This window comes from Pararge aegeria, chromosome 2, assembly GCF_905163445.1.
Source record: "Pararge aegeria chromosome 2, ilParAegt1.1, whole genome shotgun sequence".
In the NCBI taxonomy this organism is placed as follows: domain Eukaryota; kingdom Metazoa; phylum Arthropoda; class Insecta; order Lepidoptera; family Nymphalidae; genus Pararge; species Pararge aegeria.
In genome coordinates this window covers 20989832-21008115 of record NC_053181.1, presented here as the reverse complement: position 1 = coordinate 21008115, position 18284 = coordinate 20989832, and the positions used below count along the sequence as shown (strand labels likewise).

Here is an 18284-nt window from a genome sequence, read left to right as displayed (position 1 = left end):
GATGCGAAAGGCTCGCGACAGAAAACTTTGGCGAGACTTGGGGGAGGCCTACGCCGTAGAGGCGACTTAAACGTATATGTATTTTTAGTAAATGTAAAGTTATTTGTAGTAAAAATATGTAAAATATAAATGTAATACGTTTTAGAAATAAAGGCTTTTTTTTTTATCTTTTTAAGGGGTCCCATGCCCCGGGCAATCCGCCCCTTGGCAATCCGTCTCAAGCAAAATCGCGTTTTCACCTACAAGTAATGTTGTTTAGCTCATGCAAACTAGTACAGTCTTTCTTTATATCGGTTTGAATTTATTATTTGCCCAATGGCCATATTTAGGATTTCTAAACGCAATCGAAGTTGTCATTGTCACAGAGACACAGATCAAGTCATTGTCAAATTGACTTTCGATAAATTGGCGTTTAACGTCATTGTAAATTGAAATTGATTGAAAAACAAACATGAGAAATTTTATTTTCGATTGCGATGTATTTCTTTATTTATTTTATACTAAGACGTCACTATTTTCAATAAACACCAGCGATAAGATAACACCAAGGTTGTGTTAGTGTTGTTCTGTTGCTAATGTGATTAACATCTGAAAAAAAAAACAGAGGATCGTAAGCATGTCGCTAAAAACTGCTTTATTAAAGTAAGTAGCTATAATTTAGATAGTTGGTTTTTACATTTAATTTTCTATCCAGAAACATTGAACAGTTTTCCTACTGAAACCATTATAATTGAATTTCAATTGCTTGAATTTGAGTTTTCCCGCTAGACTGAATTATTCCCTGGGATAAAAAACCATCGTAAGCCTTGCTCTATCCGTGTGCCAAATGTTTTCATTCTAAGCAGTTGAGCTGGTTATGCATGACTTGGTCACAATGCACACAAGAAAAAATACAAAAAATAAATCACTCCTCTTTCAATAATTGTATTAACACAAATGAAGAATGAGGCGATAAGTTTAGTTGAATATTTATCTGTCTGAATCCTGGAACCTTTCAAAATTAATATTTACCAAAGACTTTTTTATATAAAATTCTAAGATTGTAGATATAAGTAAGTTTCATAGATTTCTTTGCTGCAAAACATACCTATTTTTTCAAGCTATGAATTTTCACATTTGAAAATAGTCATACAGTTGCCACAAGTTAAAAAACTTAGGAAAGTCATTTGACTATATATTATAAAAAACAATATATTTTAAAAACTCATGCCATTTATTGACCATTCTCAAATTATACACAATTTGGTTCACTATTCAATATTTTATGAAATTGAATGTTTACAGTACAATCTACCAATCATTTAATTTCAGACACCTATTAAGGCAAAGTAAAATTAGTAGCTGTGCTCCGATAGTGTTCCAGTATCATGGACATTATAAACACACACAAACAGATAAAGATAAATGGAAGCTGGGAAGAAGTACAGCGTTTGCTATACTGGGATCTGTTCTTGTGGGATCTGCTACAAATGGTAAATGTTTATTAATCAAGACCAAAATATTGCACACACAAGCGTAGGTCCAGTCAATATAATATCCCTTCTCTCACAAAAAATACTAAGTTTGTTTATATTCTTTATCTTGTCTTAATGGAGTAACTTAACACTCAGTATTGTTCATATAGAAAAAGAAAAAATATATATATAATTATGAAATGCCTACTTTCATAATAATAGATTTTACTTTCTAAATACAAATAAAAAAAACTATTGTTTTTTATTCAACATTTTATTAATGGAATTTTGGATTTCCCATGAACTAAAATATTCTTCCAATCTAACACAAAGCCTTCTAACCAATAACACCTACCACTTTCTTCTACCTCTTTGTTTGTGACAGTAAATTATATAAAGCTCTCCAATATTATGTCATTTTATTATTTTAAGTTTTAAATATACAGGTTTCATTGTACTGTACAGCATACCTTGTTTAATCACCTTAAGGCAGTGAGCTTGTTCCAATATTGACATATTAAATCAATACCCTCGTCTCGTCGAGCCAGTTTCCTTACCTTACCTAGAACAAGAACAAATTATGGTAAAAATCCCTTACCTTTGAAGGCGCCAAATTTTATAATAAAATACCTATACTTATAAAAAATGTAAACTCATTCAATGTATTCAAAACTAAATTAGCTTCCTATATATTAAGTTATACCAATAAATTTAAAGGCGAATACATTGCATGAGTAGGTAATAGTAAAATTGAACTTAGTTTAGTCTAATGGCTAAGTGTATTAATTTATTATAGAAAATTAAGTTTCCTATGTAAGTGACTTAGGTCTTTTTATGGGAATAAATGTCTTTAAACCTAAACCTAAAGTGCGGTCCACCCCCTTATATCGTCCAACCATTTGCGTCTCTGACGACTTGATTATCAATAGTCTATATTATCCAACCATTCAGGACTAAAGAGGCCTCTCGGAATGGGAGTGTTTGCCCATAATCACCAAGCTAGGCAGATGAGTTGCTGATCACACTAGACGGTACGAGTAGTAGTAGCACAGAGGATGCTGCCGCCCATTCTCTATTATGTTTCATCATTATCATTATATGGCTCTATCAGTCAAACATCGCTGAAGCGGATCATTTGAAGTGAATTATTTTATTTATTTCTGTATCTCATTTAAATTGAGGATGTTATGTATATAAGTATTTATGTTATATATTAACATCTTATTAATAAATATAATTACATTTAATATATGACATATGATTTTTAGAACATTTAATAATAAATATATATTTTTATTATAGTTATCTTTATATATAAATTTCTTGTGTGCGTGTATATGTCACTGAACTCCTCCTAGACGGCTGGCCCAATATAAATGAATTTTTCGCGTTTGGGTGGCACCCTGGATGGTTTAGATTCACAAATCAGCCCGACAGATGGCGCTGGGGTCAGCTAGTATATTATATTTATGTATTTGTATTGTGTACGATAAAAGTGTTTTCATTCATTCATTCGTATTTATAAAAAATTATAATTGTATTTTTTGAAATTCTTATTACTTTCAAGTCAAACATTTGTTATGTATATTTCAGAAGTGAATTTCTTTAAGATCAGAGATTGTCATTTGAAGTGATCAATTTAACTTGCAGCGAAAAAGAAGGGAAGCGAAGGAGATGTCACCGAACCTGGTGCAAAAAGAGAAGATTTGCCTATTTACACTGCAGAGGAAGTCAGTAAACATGATAACAAGTAAGAATATTTTGCATGCATTACAGTCATATATTAGTCTACTCTAAGTAATATATTTTTTTAATAGCAAATAGTGGTAACGGTACGACAATTGTTCATTTTTAAACTTGTTATGAGATATCATATTCAAAATAAAAATCAAATTAATAAGATAGGAAAAAGACGACATTATCAAAAATTTGCGACTAATAAATTAAAAAAAATATTTACACATAATTTTCCTGATGAATTGCTCTAATTTCATAGCTAGTTAATTAATTGACTATGAGATGGTGATAACAAAAAAAATACCCAGCTTCGTTTGTTGCGAGCTCTTAGACCAGAGTGCGTTAAGGACCCTCCTAGCTTTAGTTTTAAGTTATCGAATTTGGTTATCAACAACACCACGCAATAATGTAGATTGGAGACCTATATTTAAAACGCGAATTTTATATTTTTATTCGTGATATAATGTAACTTTTTCTGCCACTTATATTCAAGTGGTTGATTTGAATTTGTGTTTCGTGAACCAGCAACATTTGTAACCACTTTTGATAAGGTCCATTTTATGTATGTTTTGAAACCTTATTTTAAATAGGAAAAGTTTCTGGGTGACATACAAGCACGGCGTGTATGATGTGACTACTTTCCTACCCTCCCACCCTGGGGGGGAGCAGATCTACAACGCAGCTGGTCTGAGCATAGAGCCTTTCTGGAATGTGTATGGCATGCATAAAACTGAGGAGGTGTTCAAGCTTCTAGAGAGCTACAGGATAGGTAAGTACTTAATATATATTTATAATAGTATTTGTAAGACAACATATTAGTCTTTATAAACAAAAAGTGGACATAAACAGTCGACTTACAAGAAATGGTCATAAATTAGTGTCGTCTGCATATCGTCTGCGTAAGGTACAGGGATCATTTGTGGGATTGAGTATACGCTTTTATAATATGATTCCTAAGGTGATTTTGGACCTACCAATGCATAAGTTTAAAGAATTTGTTAAAACACATTTATTACAGCGAGGTTACTATACAATTGATGAATTTTTTAATGACAAGGTTGCTTGGAAGCATCCGGCACCGCTTTCAGCTCTCACAAGATAGAAAAATGAATGTTAAAATGCAAAATGTAAATTGTTGATGTTGGAAAAGAGCAACTGCTGAGTTTCTTGCCGAACCGGCGGTAGAATCACTACAAACAGACAGACTTGACGTTTCAAAAGTGCTTATTGCCTACTTGAAATAAATGAATTTTGAATTTTTTGAATTTTATCGTCTCGATAGTACGTAACTGTTGATAAGTTCCGAGTGCTATAATTTAAAAATATAGGATTAATATCTTTAACAGTTAAATGCATTTAATTTTTATTAATAAACGTACGTCTGTACTAAGTTCTACGTAAAACAAGTTATTATCATCTGTTATGTGGCTCAATAAGTTGTAAAAATGTTTAGTTTATATGCTGTAAAGTTTTAAAAAGGTGTTGTAACCTGCTAAACTGTAAGTAGTATATTATTGATTTGTTCAACCTAGGCTAGTCACAAGGATATGAACTGTAATACAATTATTTAATTAATAAAGATATTTTAAAAACAAACAAACAAACTATCGTCTCGAACCTCTATGTAAAAAGGTTGACAAGCTATTCTCGTAAACTTGCTTACAAAGTGCATCCGTTTTTTTAAATTCCACTACAAGTTAAGCCTTGACTGCACTCTCACCTACTGGTCTCAGTCGAACATTTTTTTATTCAAATAGGCACATCGGCGTTCATCAATAGGCGTTCATTACATACAAAATATGTACATAGTGAATTGTCAATTTATAAATTTTAAAATGCATATAAAAATTTACGGAACCGACAGGATTTGAACCTGCGACTCTGGCAATCAATAAGGCCACGGCTCTTCTACCTTTAATGCCGAAATTAGTATATGTCTTTTACATTAGTCTTAGCCTTAGCGGCTGTAGCCCCTACACTACTGTCGCTATAAGACTGATATAAACGGCAAATACTAATATCGACATCGACGGTGGGAGAGCCGTAGCTTAACTGGTTAAAGCGCTCAAGCCGCGATTGCCAGAGAGTCACACGTTCAAATCCTGTCGGTTCCTAAAATTTTTATATGCATTTTAAAATTTATGAATTAATAATTCCTCCAAGTGTTGGTAAAAACACTAACAAAAATTATAAAGTTACATAGTCAGTAGTGTTGGCGATAACTACATTCCCAAACCTAAAACTAAAACTACGAGGGTTCTAAACGCAACCCGGTCTAAAAAGAAGCCCACAGCGAACTTAGTCGGGTGTTCTTTTTGTTATCACCATCTCACATGTTTTACCCAAGGTAACCTCCACGAGGGTGACGTGGTGGACCACAGCGACGACGAGCTGTGGGCCAAGGAGCCGTTCAGGGACAAGCGACTGGTCGTGAAGACAGCTAAGCCCTTCAACGCGGAGATCCCGCCCAAGCTACAGGTGCAGCACTTCAACACGCCCAAGTGAGTCCTGTAGCCTTAGTACAAGATTTTTTATCGTATCTGACTTAAGATAGATTTCATACAAATAGATTAAAGTATCCCGCACATAAAACCGCTCTGTATAACAATAATTTTTATATTATGGCGATAAAAATATTCAATAAATTACCTGACGAAATGATGCCACTAATAAATAACATGAAATGTTTAAAAGAGAATTTATTTCAATATTTAAATAGACATTCTTTTTATACTATTGATGAATATTTAAAATGACATTTGTTAGTAATTATTAATTTATTTTGTATTTTTTGACATGTGCCCATATAAACTTAATTGTAATTTATTACTTTATTAATTGTATTGTGTATAAAACATTGTAATTGCCGATATCTTAATTGTAGTAGTAACAAATTAAAATTTTAAATACTACCCTAAAAACAATTTGCATGCCAATTTGGCGTGGTACAGTTAAGATCTGCATATATTTATTTCCTGTAACACCTATTTACCTGTATCAGCAAATAAATAAAATTGAATTGAATTGAAAAAAGATCATACTTACAGAACCCTCATTCAGCCATTATTACTTGAAGTGATCAAAGCTCTACAGCCCCGGGTGGGCCTGGGCTTGGTCAAGCAAATTGCTCCATTTGAGGCGGTCAGGAGCTGCTTCTTTCCAGCTCCGAACTCCCAGAACCCTCATATCCCCCTCACTCCATCCCTCCCCCGCCCGCTAGGTAAATAAATAAAATAAAATAAATATACTAAGACAATACACACATCGCCATCTAGTCCCAAAGTAAGCGTAGCTTGTGTTAAGGGTACTGAGATAACTGATGAATAATTTTTATGAATAATATACATAAATACTTATAATATACTAGCTGTTGCCCGCGACTTCGTCTGCGTTTAATTTTGTTTTTTGATGTGGCATTGAATTTAGTTGTCGATCTAAAAAAAAATAAAGCATTCATTATCGCTAAGCCTCAAATAATGGGTTTGCTGCTGTCCACTGAGGAGTTCTGTTCTCTATCTCCAACCACAGTTTGGGCAAAATTAAACACATATTATAACCTCTATAGTACAAAAATAATTATTTAAGTCGGTTATAATTTGTCGGAGTTATGTTGAAAAATTGTCAAACATTCATCCCCTCTCCCAAAGGAACCGAGCTTAACAAAAAAGCGTAACAAACAAACTGACATTCACATTTATAATATTAGTAGGGATAGGGATGTTTAGAACATTAGATATAAAATAATAAATGTCAAATAACAGTTACTTAGCTATATTGAGAATTGCAGCATCGTGCAGAATGAAAAGAAGTTAGAAAAACACTAAAAGTTACATCTATCTATCTTCTATCTATAAATATGATAAATCGTAGACTAGATGTGTCTGTACATTAAAGATAATAAAAAATTCAACACGTTAGAAATAAGTAATAAAATACCCAAGAGCTAGCGCTTATTTAGCCCAACGGCTAAGTCTAGCAATTCAAAGGGGCAATAGTGCCAGCATTTTGGGTACCATGCCCATAAGTGAACAGTTAGAAGGCTTATATATTGTAAATATTAATTTTAGTTTGTAATTATTATTTCCCTACAATAATATATTTTTAGTTGGTTCGTTGATAAATAAATTGACTCCGAAAAAAAAGGAATACAACGCAAAAATACAATTTTCCAAATTATTGTCTGTGTGTCTGTTTCTCTGTATTTCTGTTGGTTCGTGCGCGCAACACGCTAAAACTACTGAACGTATTTGAGTGTAATTTGGTACAGCTATAGCTGGCACTACTGATAAAATAAATAATACTTTTCATACCGAAAATCAATACGGTTCGTTCGGGATAGACTATGAAAGTTTTGGTCGATTTTACTCCATAACTCCACGTCTCCACCATACCTTAACCGATTTTAATATTGCATTCAAACTTCAAAATGCATTTATTTCAAGTAGGCCTTATATAAGCACTTTTGAAACATCAAGTCTGACTGTGTGTAGTGACTCTACCACCGGTTCGGAAGGCAGATTCTACCGAGAAGGAGCCGGCAAGAAACTCAGCAGTTGCTCTTTTCCAACATCAACAATTTACATTTTATGCTCTGTGAAGTGTTGCTCTTTTTACATGCGATGGTTTTCCAGTTACCATCACGTGGACCATCTGTTTGGTCCGGTAATTATTACTATGAAAAATAGTACCCAATACCTACCTCTTATATTTTTTTGCGCAACCCGGGATTCGATCCGTAGTTGAACATGCTAGCCGCTATATACGAGGCGATAATTGAGAACCTCGGTTTTTTTTTTATGTTTCGCACCCAGTTATCCTCTTACATGGTGTCAGAGACCTTCTTCATGCGACTTTTGCTCTGAATAAGTGCCAGCTCACGATGGTCGTGATATGGTTACGCTACATGCTTTTTTTTTTTACTGCCTTTTAACTTTCCTTCTACTTTCTACTTACGCGTGAGTGGCGCTGTCTTCAGTAGCGCCTGAGTGTTTTGTCAAATGTTATATTTATATGTTTATACTAATAAAAATATACTTTATTTTGCACAAAGAAACAAATGCAGTTATAATGGTATACAAAAAGACACATTAGTCAACAGTTAAAGGATCCAAGCAATTGTTACAGTAATCTGTGGTTAGATAAAAAATTATCGATATTTAGAAATTGGAAAACTTCTCCCCATATACTAGGATTTAACCTGTATTATAGGAGGCAGTGCTCTTCAAGTGCAATAATAATATAAAATGATTAATTAAATTCAAATAAGTATCAATTATAAATTAACAAAAAATAAAATAATTACATTTCATTGAAGTAATTGGCTAATAATTGTTTTTTTTTATATTAACTGTTTTAATAGGTGATTAAGTATATTTTTTATATTAACTCCATCTATTGGACCCTCTGTTTGTGTGAACAATGAAGTGTCCCGCAGCGAACTATTCTACGTGCGCCAGCACATGCCGGTGCCGGACCTGGACGCGGAGCAGCACAAGCTGAAAGTGGTGCTGGTGGGCTCGAGCACCATCGTGCGCGAGTTCAGCCTGCAGGACCTGCACCGGTTCCGCCCCGCGACTGTCAACGCGGCGCTCATGTGCGCCGGCAACAGGCGCAGTGAGATGAACGAGGTCAGTGTACAGCTGCCATCTCCCAGGGAGTGTGTGTTTGTCTGCGGCATCGTTGCTCCCGAACGGATGAACCGATTTTGATTTTGCTTATTTGGTGTTTGAAAGGTGAACTAACTATGCTAGCAAGATGGCCGCCGCCACAAAATGGCAGTTGCCTAACATATTTTTTCACAAGCCATAATGCTCAGATACCCATATAGATAATAGAATGAAAGGTTGACTAGTAGAATACTGTACACTATGATACAAATCAAATCCAAGATGGCCGCCTCCACAAAATTGCAAATTACATTTATTATTACAACTCTGTCTGGGTATCAAATGACTTGTTTTAGGCTTATTACGTTATATTATATTAATTCTTTTCTGCCGGGTTTTAGTAAATTTTAGGTGGACACTTCTTTACCAGCCGCATTTTATGATGCGCGCGCACACCGTCACAAAAAACCGGCACCCTAAACTTAGCTATAAGTGTACACTTTGAATTGTCAAAGTCTGCGGGCTCATTCCGGTGATTTCATTGATTCAATTGTACCAAAATTTCAAATTCTGTGAAACTTTGTGGTCCGATAGTGAGATAACTAGATAATGCGTTATAATAAAACTTTCAATGTATTAAATACCTTTTTTCTATTGTTATTGTAGTTTTTTCTCCAAACGTAGAATAGGGCGTAAGATAAAATTTTTGATAAGATTTTTATCTTGTTTCCCCAAAGAAATTTAACTTCTAACGCGTGTACATAAGTACACACACGTTTTTTCGCAGTGTCTTGGTTCTTATATGTATATTATATATTTTGTTACTCATAAATATTCATCAAATATATTTGTACATACCATACCACAAGCATCCATAACGCATAATTTGGGGCTAGATGGCGATGTGTGCATTGTCATAATAACTTTTGAAGTTGTATATATGGTCAATTTTTGTGATTACGTTAGCGCGATGCAGGATCTTCGTGGCGCCATCTAGTATTGGTAATACGGAGACCCCCCAGAGTCAGGCTCGACGTCAGGCTCAATCTCTAAATATATTCAAGGAGCGTTCGTAAAACCTTTTCTTATCTATGTAATATTATACGTATATACTGTGTGTAGTATTAGAATTTATGGGTAGGTCGTCATCATCGTCATCATAATATCAAACCTTTACCGGCCCACTACAGGGCACAATACGAAAGGGGTTAAGGCCGTGTTTATGAGTAGATAGTTTATTATATGTATACATATATATTTTAAATATTATATACTAACGTGCCCAGCCCGCTTCGCAGGGCTAGATTTTGCTTTATTTTATTTAAACAATAAACTTACATCATTAAATTTTTTATTTAAGTCTCATAATATATTAAATCATTTATTTCTCTCCGTATTCATTCTCTTCTATTCTCTTCACGAGCGGGTGTTGATCTACACCCATGTACACCCAAAAATAGAATATCATCATAGTAAATAAAAGCTGTATTTGACAGTTCAAAAATAGGAGTGCTCCGATCGTCACCAAACTTTACAGGATTACTCGCTAGGTCAATCCGAAGATTCCCTGAAAGTTTTATTGAAATCGGTCCAGCCATTTCGGAGCCTATACTGAACATACCCACACACTTTCTCTTTTATGTATATTGATTTATATTTTAAACTGAAATTGCTGCACCAACCCGTTCCTTCGTCTCGCCTAACGTCAAAGGGTATCTGGAAGAGATCGCTTAAGTCGTAAGTTTCTTCTGTATATGTGTTTACTTTGGTAAAATGTGTGTGTGCAATAAAGCTTTCAAACAAACAAACAAACGAGTAAGGTTGGCGCTGTGTCCGTACGCAGGTGAAGCCGGTGAAAGGCCTGAGCTGGACCACCGGCGCCGTCAGCAACGCGCAGTGGAGCGGCGTGTACCTGCGGGACGTGTTGGAACACTGCGGACTCGACATGGAAGACGTGGAAGGAAAGCACGTCATCGTAAGTTGACTGAATGAATGAATGAATGAATACACATTTATTGTACATAGAGATATAAACATAGAGAAACAGAGTACAATTTGATTGAGAGTGCAAATTGGTAAACTTCATATCCTTTTTAACTTCCCGCTAAGAAAATTAAAAAATTTCAAATGTTGGGAAGTTTTTGGCACTCTTTCGAAAATCGAGTTTTGATCAGATGTCGACGTTTTGAGGTCCTAAAAAGCTTTCCTGACTATTCCCGCGATGGTGTCATCATGTATGTGTGTGTGTTACATACAAAATTGCAAAGGTTATAAACAATTAAAGATGAAAAAAAAAGGCATTTCATTTTTTGCCAATATTTCATAAACTATTAATATTTAAGAAATTTCAAAAAAGATTCTAATAGAGGAGGATATTTGTAATAAAAAACTCCGATTTCCCGGAACTCTATCCTCATCATTTATAATTTTAATTTAACGCTGAATATAGGTCTGCGCGCGGCATTTTGAGATTGAGCGCGTTGAATTTTTTTTTTTAATTTGAATAAATTTTGTTGTGTTCTGAACACTGTAAGTAATTTTTTACCGTTGGAAATTTTTCTTAAAATTCTTAAAGTAAATTTTACAACAAGTATTTGTTAGTAAAAAAAAAATGCTTAAATAATATGTAGTTGAAAAATATTTTCGCTTCGTAGAGCCTTTCATACATGCATACTTAACATTCAATACTTTAAATAATTAATGTGCCCAAACGCTTTTGACGCCGCGCGCGCAATTTAAAAATGACATTAAGATATGTTACTTCCATTAAAGATCACCTTTTATTTATGCTGCATATATAGTACTGTTTATTTCCCTTGAAATATCCGCGCGCGCCTTTAAAAAAAGTATGTATTCAAATCTCCGCTTGTTTCGTATCAAGTACTAGTTTAGTAAATTTTGAAATATAGAATTTTTTGAGCTCAAGTAATAAAGAAGACCCAGATATTAGACAGTTTTTACAAATTTAAGATTAAATAAAGACCAACGTAATACTTGAAGCTACCAATATGATTTCTTTTCTGAAAATACCAGCTTTATTATTCGAAATAAGAAGGTATAACATAGGACTCAAACTAAAGTGTAAAACAAGTTTCCCTGGTTTCGGCACCAATAAAATGTGACCACACTGATCATGTCGTTGAGATCCGGTGATGACACTCTGTGTTTGGAACGCAATCAATAGGCTGATGTTCCACCGATATAACGGTCAGATTCTATTTTTGGTGATAAACTGGTCTAGACAAAAAGCAGCTACTTACCGGTTGTTAGTACCGGGCTAGTTCACCGCTGATTTGAAAAGGGAGACACAATGCCGTCTGGATGCAACGTTTTTATTAGCTGATGTTGCGTTCCACTTGTCTCACCAAAACTCCCCCGCGTCGAATTAACTCGGTTGTTGGTTATGTTATAACATGAATGCTTTTTTTGCTCGGATTAACGGCGTTCGCGTCGGTTCGGTTCGGTCGCGGCGCCTCAGAGCCGCGTCTCAGTTCACAGGGGCGGACATAGACGCGACGGGCGAGCACTTCTCCACGTCCATTCCGCTGCGCATGGCCGTGGACCCCGCGGCGTGTGTGCTGCTGGCCACGGGCATGAACGGCGCCGCACTGCCGCCCGACCACGGCCGCCCGCTGCGCGCCGTCGTGCCCGGCGCGCCCGCCGTGCGCAGCGCCAAGTGGCTGCGTGAGTACTGCCGCCGCTGGCTGGCGGTGCCGACCGCGGAGGCCCAGCGCCGTTACGAGAGACGTTGAGAACGTTATGGAGAACTCTCGGCCATTTTTCCTCGCGATGTTTCCGTTCACCGTTTCAAACGAGAGATATGTACATTGCTTAAAGTAAACATAACTCCGAAAAGTCAGTGGTGTGTTCCCGGGCTCGAACTCGGTCTTCACGAAAGGAAAACCGAAGCCTTACGAACTAATCTATCACCGCTTCCACCATATATATGTTGCCATATAGGATTGAAACTGAGTAATGTTCTCGTTAAATAAGTAATGCAACCAATTCTACGTGAGGGGAAGGGTCGGGGGATACCATGAAACACATAAGTGCGAAAAACGTTTCAAATATACGTAGAAATTATGTAACACTTAACAAGATAGAAGGAAGAACAGTGTCCATAATTAACGTCGCATGAAATGGAAGCGTTATTTAGTGGAAAGCACATCCTTATTGATTTGATCGTTAAATTCATCTCATGTGGACTTCATTTCATCAACAATCACGCTATTGCGGCAAAAATAGTCTGAAAATTCTTGGTTTTAATGATTATCTCCTCCGCAGAATCAATCACGGTGTCCACGGAAGAGAGTCCGTCGCACTGGCACCAGAGGGACTACCGCTCCTTCAACCCGAGCACCACGTGGGAGACGGCCGACTTCCCCGCCGCGCCGCCCGTCTACAGCCTGCCCGTCACCTCGGCCGCCTGCGAGCCGGAGGACGGCGACACCGTCGAGCCCGTCGACGGACACATCCAAGTTAAAGGTATCTCCTCCGCGCCGATGGACCTTGCCTCCCCTATTAGTGTACGCAATAGAGGTGGAACTTTTGTTATTCTATACGTACTATTGCGTTCAAGCGTCAAGGTCAACGTCAAAACTTACTTTACGCAATACGGACTTTGGCACTGCAAAGTGTCAAATTCAGAGTCAAATCTTTCTTTACTCGATACGTACTTTTGTGCTGTGAAGTGTCAAATTCAGAGAGACCTTTCTTTACTCAATATGTACTTTTGCGCTGTAAAGTTTCAAGGTCAACGTCAAACTTAATTTACGCAATACGTACTTTTGCGTTGTAGTGTCAAGGTAAACTTCAAAACTTAATTTACGCAATAAGTACTTTTGCGTTGTAAAGTGTCTAGGTCAGCGACTAAACTTACTTTCCGCAATACGCACCTTTGCAAATGTTTAAGTCAGAGTCAAAACATTCTTGATTCAACCGATGCTTTTCGTCATAAAGTGCTCTAACTTTATAGCTAAATATTTAATAACTGTGAGATGGTAATAACAAAAAAAAAATACCCGGCTAAGTTTTGTGTGCACTCTTTGGAGAACAAGGCGCGTCGGAACCCAGCTTTAGGTTTAAGTTGAAGAACTTAGTTATCACCATCTACTGACAATTATGTAAACTTATATCGCTTCATAAGTCTAGACGCTTAATAAACAATTTTTGAGTTTTGAATTTAGTGTCACAGTCAGAGTCATACCTTTCTTTGTAGAATAGCCTCGTTTCGGACGTATTCAGGATGTAAATATCTCAGATACTGCTGAAACGTACATATCACTGTCCTATCATTTTTGGGCATATATATCAAATTCTGCACCTTTACAATGCTTCCTGTACACATTTCATTACACTGGGTCATCTTACCCTTTATATACTATAATTTTTATTACTAATAAGTGTGGTGAAAGCCTAGCATTTAAAACGTCGATATTAATTGCGAGGGTCCGAATTCGATCGCCGGCACCTACCTCTGGCTTTTCGGAGTAACGTGCGTTTAACGCAATTAAATACGAGTTATTATAACGGTGAGCAGTGCTATGCTCGGAGTATCTGTACGTGATGAAATCAAAAAAGTGGAAATAGTCAGGGCACATAGCTCGGATAACAGGTCCCAAGGTGCTGGAATGGCAACCCGGACTGGTAAGCGCAGCGTTGGTCAATCCCCAACGATGTGGACCGATGACATCAAGCGCATTCCATACACTGTACATAAGCGGCACAAATCCGCGTAATTTGGAACTTCTTACAAAAGACCTATTGGACGTAGGCAGTGGGCGTCTATCGGTTACACGATGATGTCGACGGTAAGGGTACCGCTGTGAGACATGCCGATTTATACCTTGAAGTCTCCCTAATATTGTTAAAGGGTTCTGAAGTTTATGTATCCACTAAACTATCAAATCAATCAATAATGTATTGGCATTAGGTGTGGAGGAGTACGGCCGAAACCGGAGTATCCTCAGGGGATGTTGACTCTACAATCTATAAATTCCTTATGTTCCGTATATAACGTGTAACCGAATTACGAAATAATGTTGAAGGATGCATAAGAATATTTTTCAAAAAATTTATTTTTCCATACAAACGAATTCAAAACATTGTTCAAGTGTTTACTTATGAAAACCCTATTTAAGGTAAAAGACCGACACGCGTACAGTACCTTCTTTATGTGACGCGTACTTAATAAAGTGACAGGAGTCACATGATTTTAATTTCGCATGCGATGTTAGGGCTGTATCAGATTTCTTTCAGTAAAAACTATGGCAGTGGTTTACTCAAAAACAGTAGGTTCTCGGTTTCACAGAGTCTCGGAGACAGTACATAGTGTACTTCTAAAGCCTGTGTAGTATTATCGGTTGTCACACGTCGCGGTGTGGCTGCAGGCTACGCGTACTCCGGCGGCGGCGCCAAGGTCCTGCGCGTGGACGTGAGCGCGGACGGCGGGCGCACGTGGCGCGAGGCGCGGCTGCGCAGCGACGGCGCGGCGCCGCGCGCGCACTACGCGTGGACGCTGTGGACCGTCGCGCTGCCCGTGCACGACGCCAAGCAGGTACCTCTCCGACTTCCCGGAGGGTTCAACGGGACCCTATTCCTAAGACTTCGCTGTCCGTCCGTCTGTCTCCGTGATTGAATAGACAGGTGAATTTTTTTTTCCCAAATATTTCTCTCAAATAGGCACACACAGTAACATCTGTAGGCGAGGGTAAACGTGATTGCTGGCGTGGCAATACAGGCGGTGGCGACGCATCGCGCACGCAATATGATGGAATATATTATGAACCCACTATTTATTTTATGGAACAACCTTATCTCTTCAGTTTGCCTTAACTGATTCCTGTTGTAATCTGCTGTTTTCTTTTTTTATACAAAACACTTTCAATGTTTCATATCTGCCTGTGACGGCTCACACGTTTTTATTTTAACAGATTATGTATTTCTTTTAACGCTATAACTACAAACACTAAAAAACAGAATAAAATAAATATTCAACTGGGCTCCCATAAAGTAGATATGATTTTTTTTGCCGTTTTTATTTTGTTTCTTCGCCATTGGTTGCCTGGAAGAAATCGCTATGAAGCGACAAGGCTGCCAAATTGCATACGTTGTTTAGTTATATTTTTCTTTTTTTATGTACTTTGGGTGGAGTGCAATAAAAGTATATTCCTCCATTCATTCGTTTATTCATTCATTCATATTGGTACGAAAACCACCGTTATAGAATCCGACTTGCGACGGCCGCTTTTTATTTTGTAAGTATTATTTTCAGTTTGTAATTATTATTATTTTTGTCAAATTATTGTTCGTAAAAACTAAATAGTCACAATTGTACTCAGACTCATGCTACATATTTTATATGTTCAGATGGAAATATGGGTGAAGGCTACCGACAGCAACTTTAACACCCAGCCGGAGAAGTTCGACGACATTTGGAACATCCGCGGCATACTCAGTAACGCTTACCACAAGATTAAAGTTAACATTAAACGTTGATGCCACACTATTCCTTACGCGCGTACACAGATATACGAATATTGTGCGAATTAAATAGCACGACATCTTCCAACATTTATAAATCTATTCCTAAATGGCGCGTCCTATTCTTAAACTTCTTACTATTAAAAAAATTACCAGTTCAAGACTTGCTCGCTCGCAATCGAGGAGTCGTTAAAGAGTATCGAAATATGTGAACATAGAAGTAAAATGGATCTTATCAAATTGAGTTAAAGCTCAAACTTGCCTACAACTCAGGAGGAGTAAAACGACGTACATCAAGCCCATTTTACTTTGAAGTCGGTTTAATATGTCAAAACAACTCGATTGCGAGCGAGGAAATCTTGTACTGAAAAATGAACAAGAATCAGCTTTCCGAACCCGGTGGTCACTAATAATAGACAGACATGACGTTTCAAAATTGTTTATAAAGTTAGTCTACTTGTAACAAATAATTTTTAATGAAATAAATAAGGTATCACGACTTATTTTCAACCTTCTGTGCAAACCGAAGTAAATTGGTCTGTCTGCCTGTCCAGCTGTTTAAACAGACGTTTAAATGAATTTACTGTTTGGAATGTGATTTTTAGATTAAAAAGAGTTTCTAATCCCTATGGATCGTCGGTATGATTAATACTCGTAAATATCTCCTGATCCAGTTGAGGCTTATCCGATCTAGGCTAACGTCTTTTTTATTTTCACTTGTTATAATAAGCTGTAAGGGCAGGATTATCTAAATAAGGTTGTGTTGATATTTTATATTTGTAAGGACTAATATTCTATGCCAAATAATGACAATTGAAAATCACAATTATTAAAAGAATTAAATTCGACATAAAGTTTTTTTGTAGCCTGTTTATAAGATATAGTTAGATATAGACTTAATTGTTCCACGAATTTTGTATTTTACTAAAATTTTTATTACTTGTCTGTGTGTGAACATTTAGACAGCGCACGCGGATAAAGCAGCTCCTTAGCGGCTTTCTCTACAAATATGTACCATTATTAGAGGCTGAATAAATGTTACGTCTGGATATAATACTTATCTAATGGTGAAAGGATTATTAAAATGAATTCAGTAGTGTCAGTATTACTTAATCGAGACAAATACAAAGAAATCGTTCCTTTTTATAATATAAGAATAGATTAAGCTATATAAAGACTCCCACTGTAGACATTAAATTAATGAGGCATCGAAACGGCCGAGGCTATTATTTTGTTAACTTAAATTGAATAATAAAATGTAATTGATGTTTTAAGCCAAATAATAGATACTTGCTTTTTATACAGTAGAAATGAATAAAATATGGGTGAATCAGAAATCTGTGTGATACATTATTTCTTATAGGTAATAAGGATTACTTAGAGCGATAGAATCGTGAGTTTTTTCTCATCAATTAAAAATATTTTCAAAATCATAAATTGTTGTTTAATTTAACATTATATTTTTTAGCGGCAAAACATTCTAGGATGTTGCCACCTTTTTTAGTGGTCATAGCCCGAGATTTTTACGTATTCTGCCCATCTTTCGGGGAGACTGAGTTCGACCCCGGCACGCGCCTCAATGTTATGATCCAAACGTAAAAGTTGTCCTTAATATTTTCAATGGCATTGGAACTGTGAAGACTACTAATCCGCACTATTCCAGCGTGGCTGACTACGGCCTAAACTCTTTATATTCTGAAAGGAAACCCCTGATCTGTAATGGGTTTATAATGACGACACTGGGACGGTTCTGAATATAGCATCAGTACTCCATAGGTATCTGTGAACCGGCTCGATATGTAAACCTCCCCTCCTGTCACCATCATCATCATCATTAATCTACCATATACAATAAAGATTTTCGTTTATGCATCGTACTTGAATAGAAATGTAAGTTGTACTTAACAAACCAGACTAAAATGTAATAACAAAAGCTTATCTTATAGGTAATATTTTTATTACAACAACGAGTATGTAATAAAGCTGTAATTAGCTGGGATCATTT

General features: G+C 36.5%; 1 protein-coding gene across 2 annotated transcripts; it reads left to right on the top strand.

Annotated features, from left to right (window-relative positions):
• The first annotated feature begins 415 nt into the window (after positions 1 to 415).
• On the top strand, positions 416 to 17716 carry LOC120632279 (sulfite oxidase). 2 transcript variants are annotated; one of them, XM_039902108.1, is made up of 11 exons: positions 416 to 642; positions 1312 to 1472; positions 3105 to 3204; positions 3782 to 3960; positions 5539 to 5692; positions 8626 to 8818; positions 10641 to 10772; positions 12289 to 12481; positions 13082 to 13282; positions 15187 to 15353; positions 16166 to 17716. In XM_039902108.1, the coding sequence occupies exons 1-11, from the start codon at positions 617 to 619 to the stop codon at positions 16292 to 16294; spliced, it is 1635 nt and encodes a 544-aa protein (XP_039758042.1). In that variant the 5' UTR covers positions 416 to 616; the 3' UTR covers positions 16295 to 17716. The 2 variants fall into 2 exon arrangements, with proteins under 2 accessions (XP_039758042.1, XP_039758051.1); XM_039902117.1 differs by lacking the exons at positions 15187 to 15353; positions 16166 to 17716 and adding an exon at positions 15108 to 15172.
• The last annotated feature ends 568 nt before the right edge of the window (positions 17717 to 18284 follow it).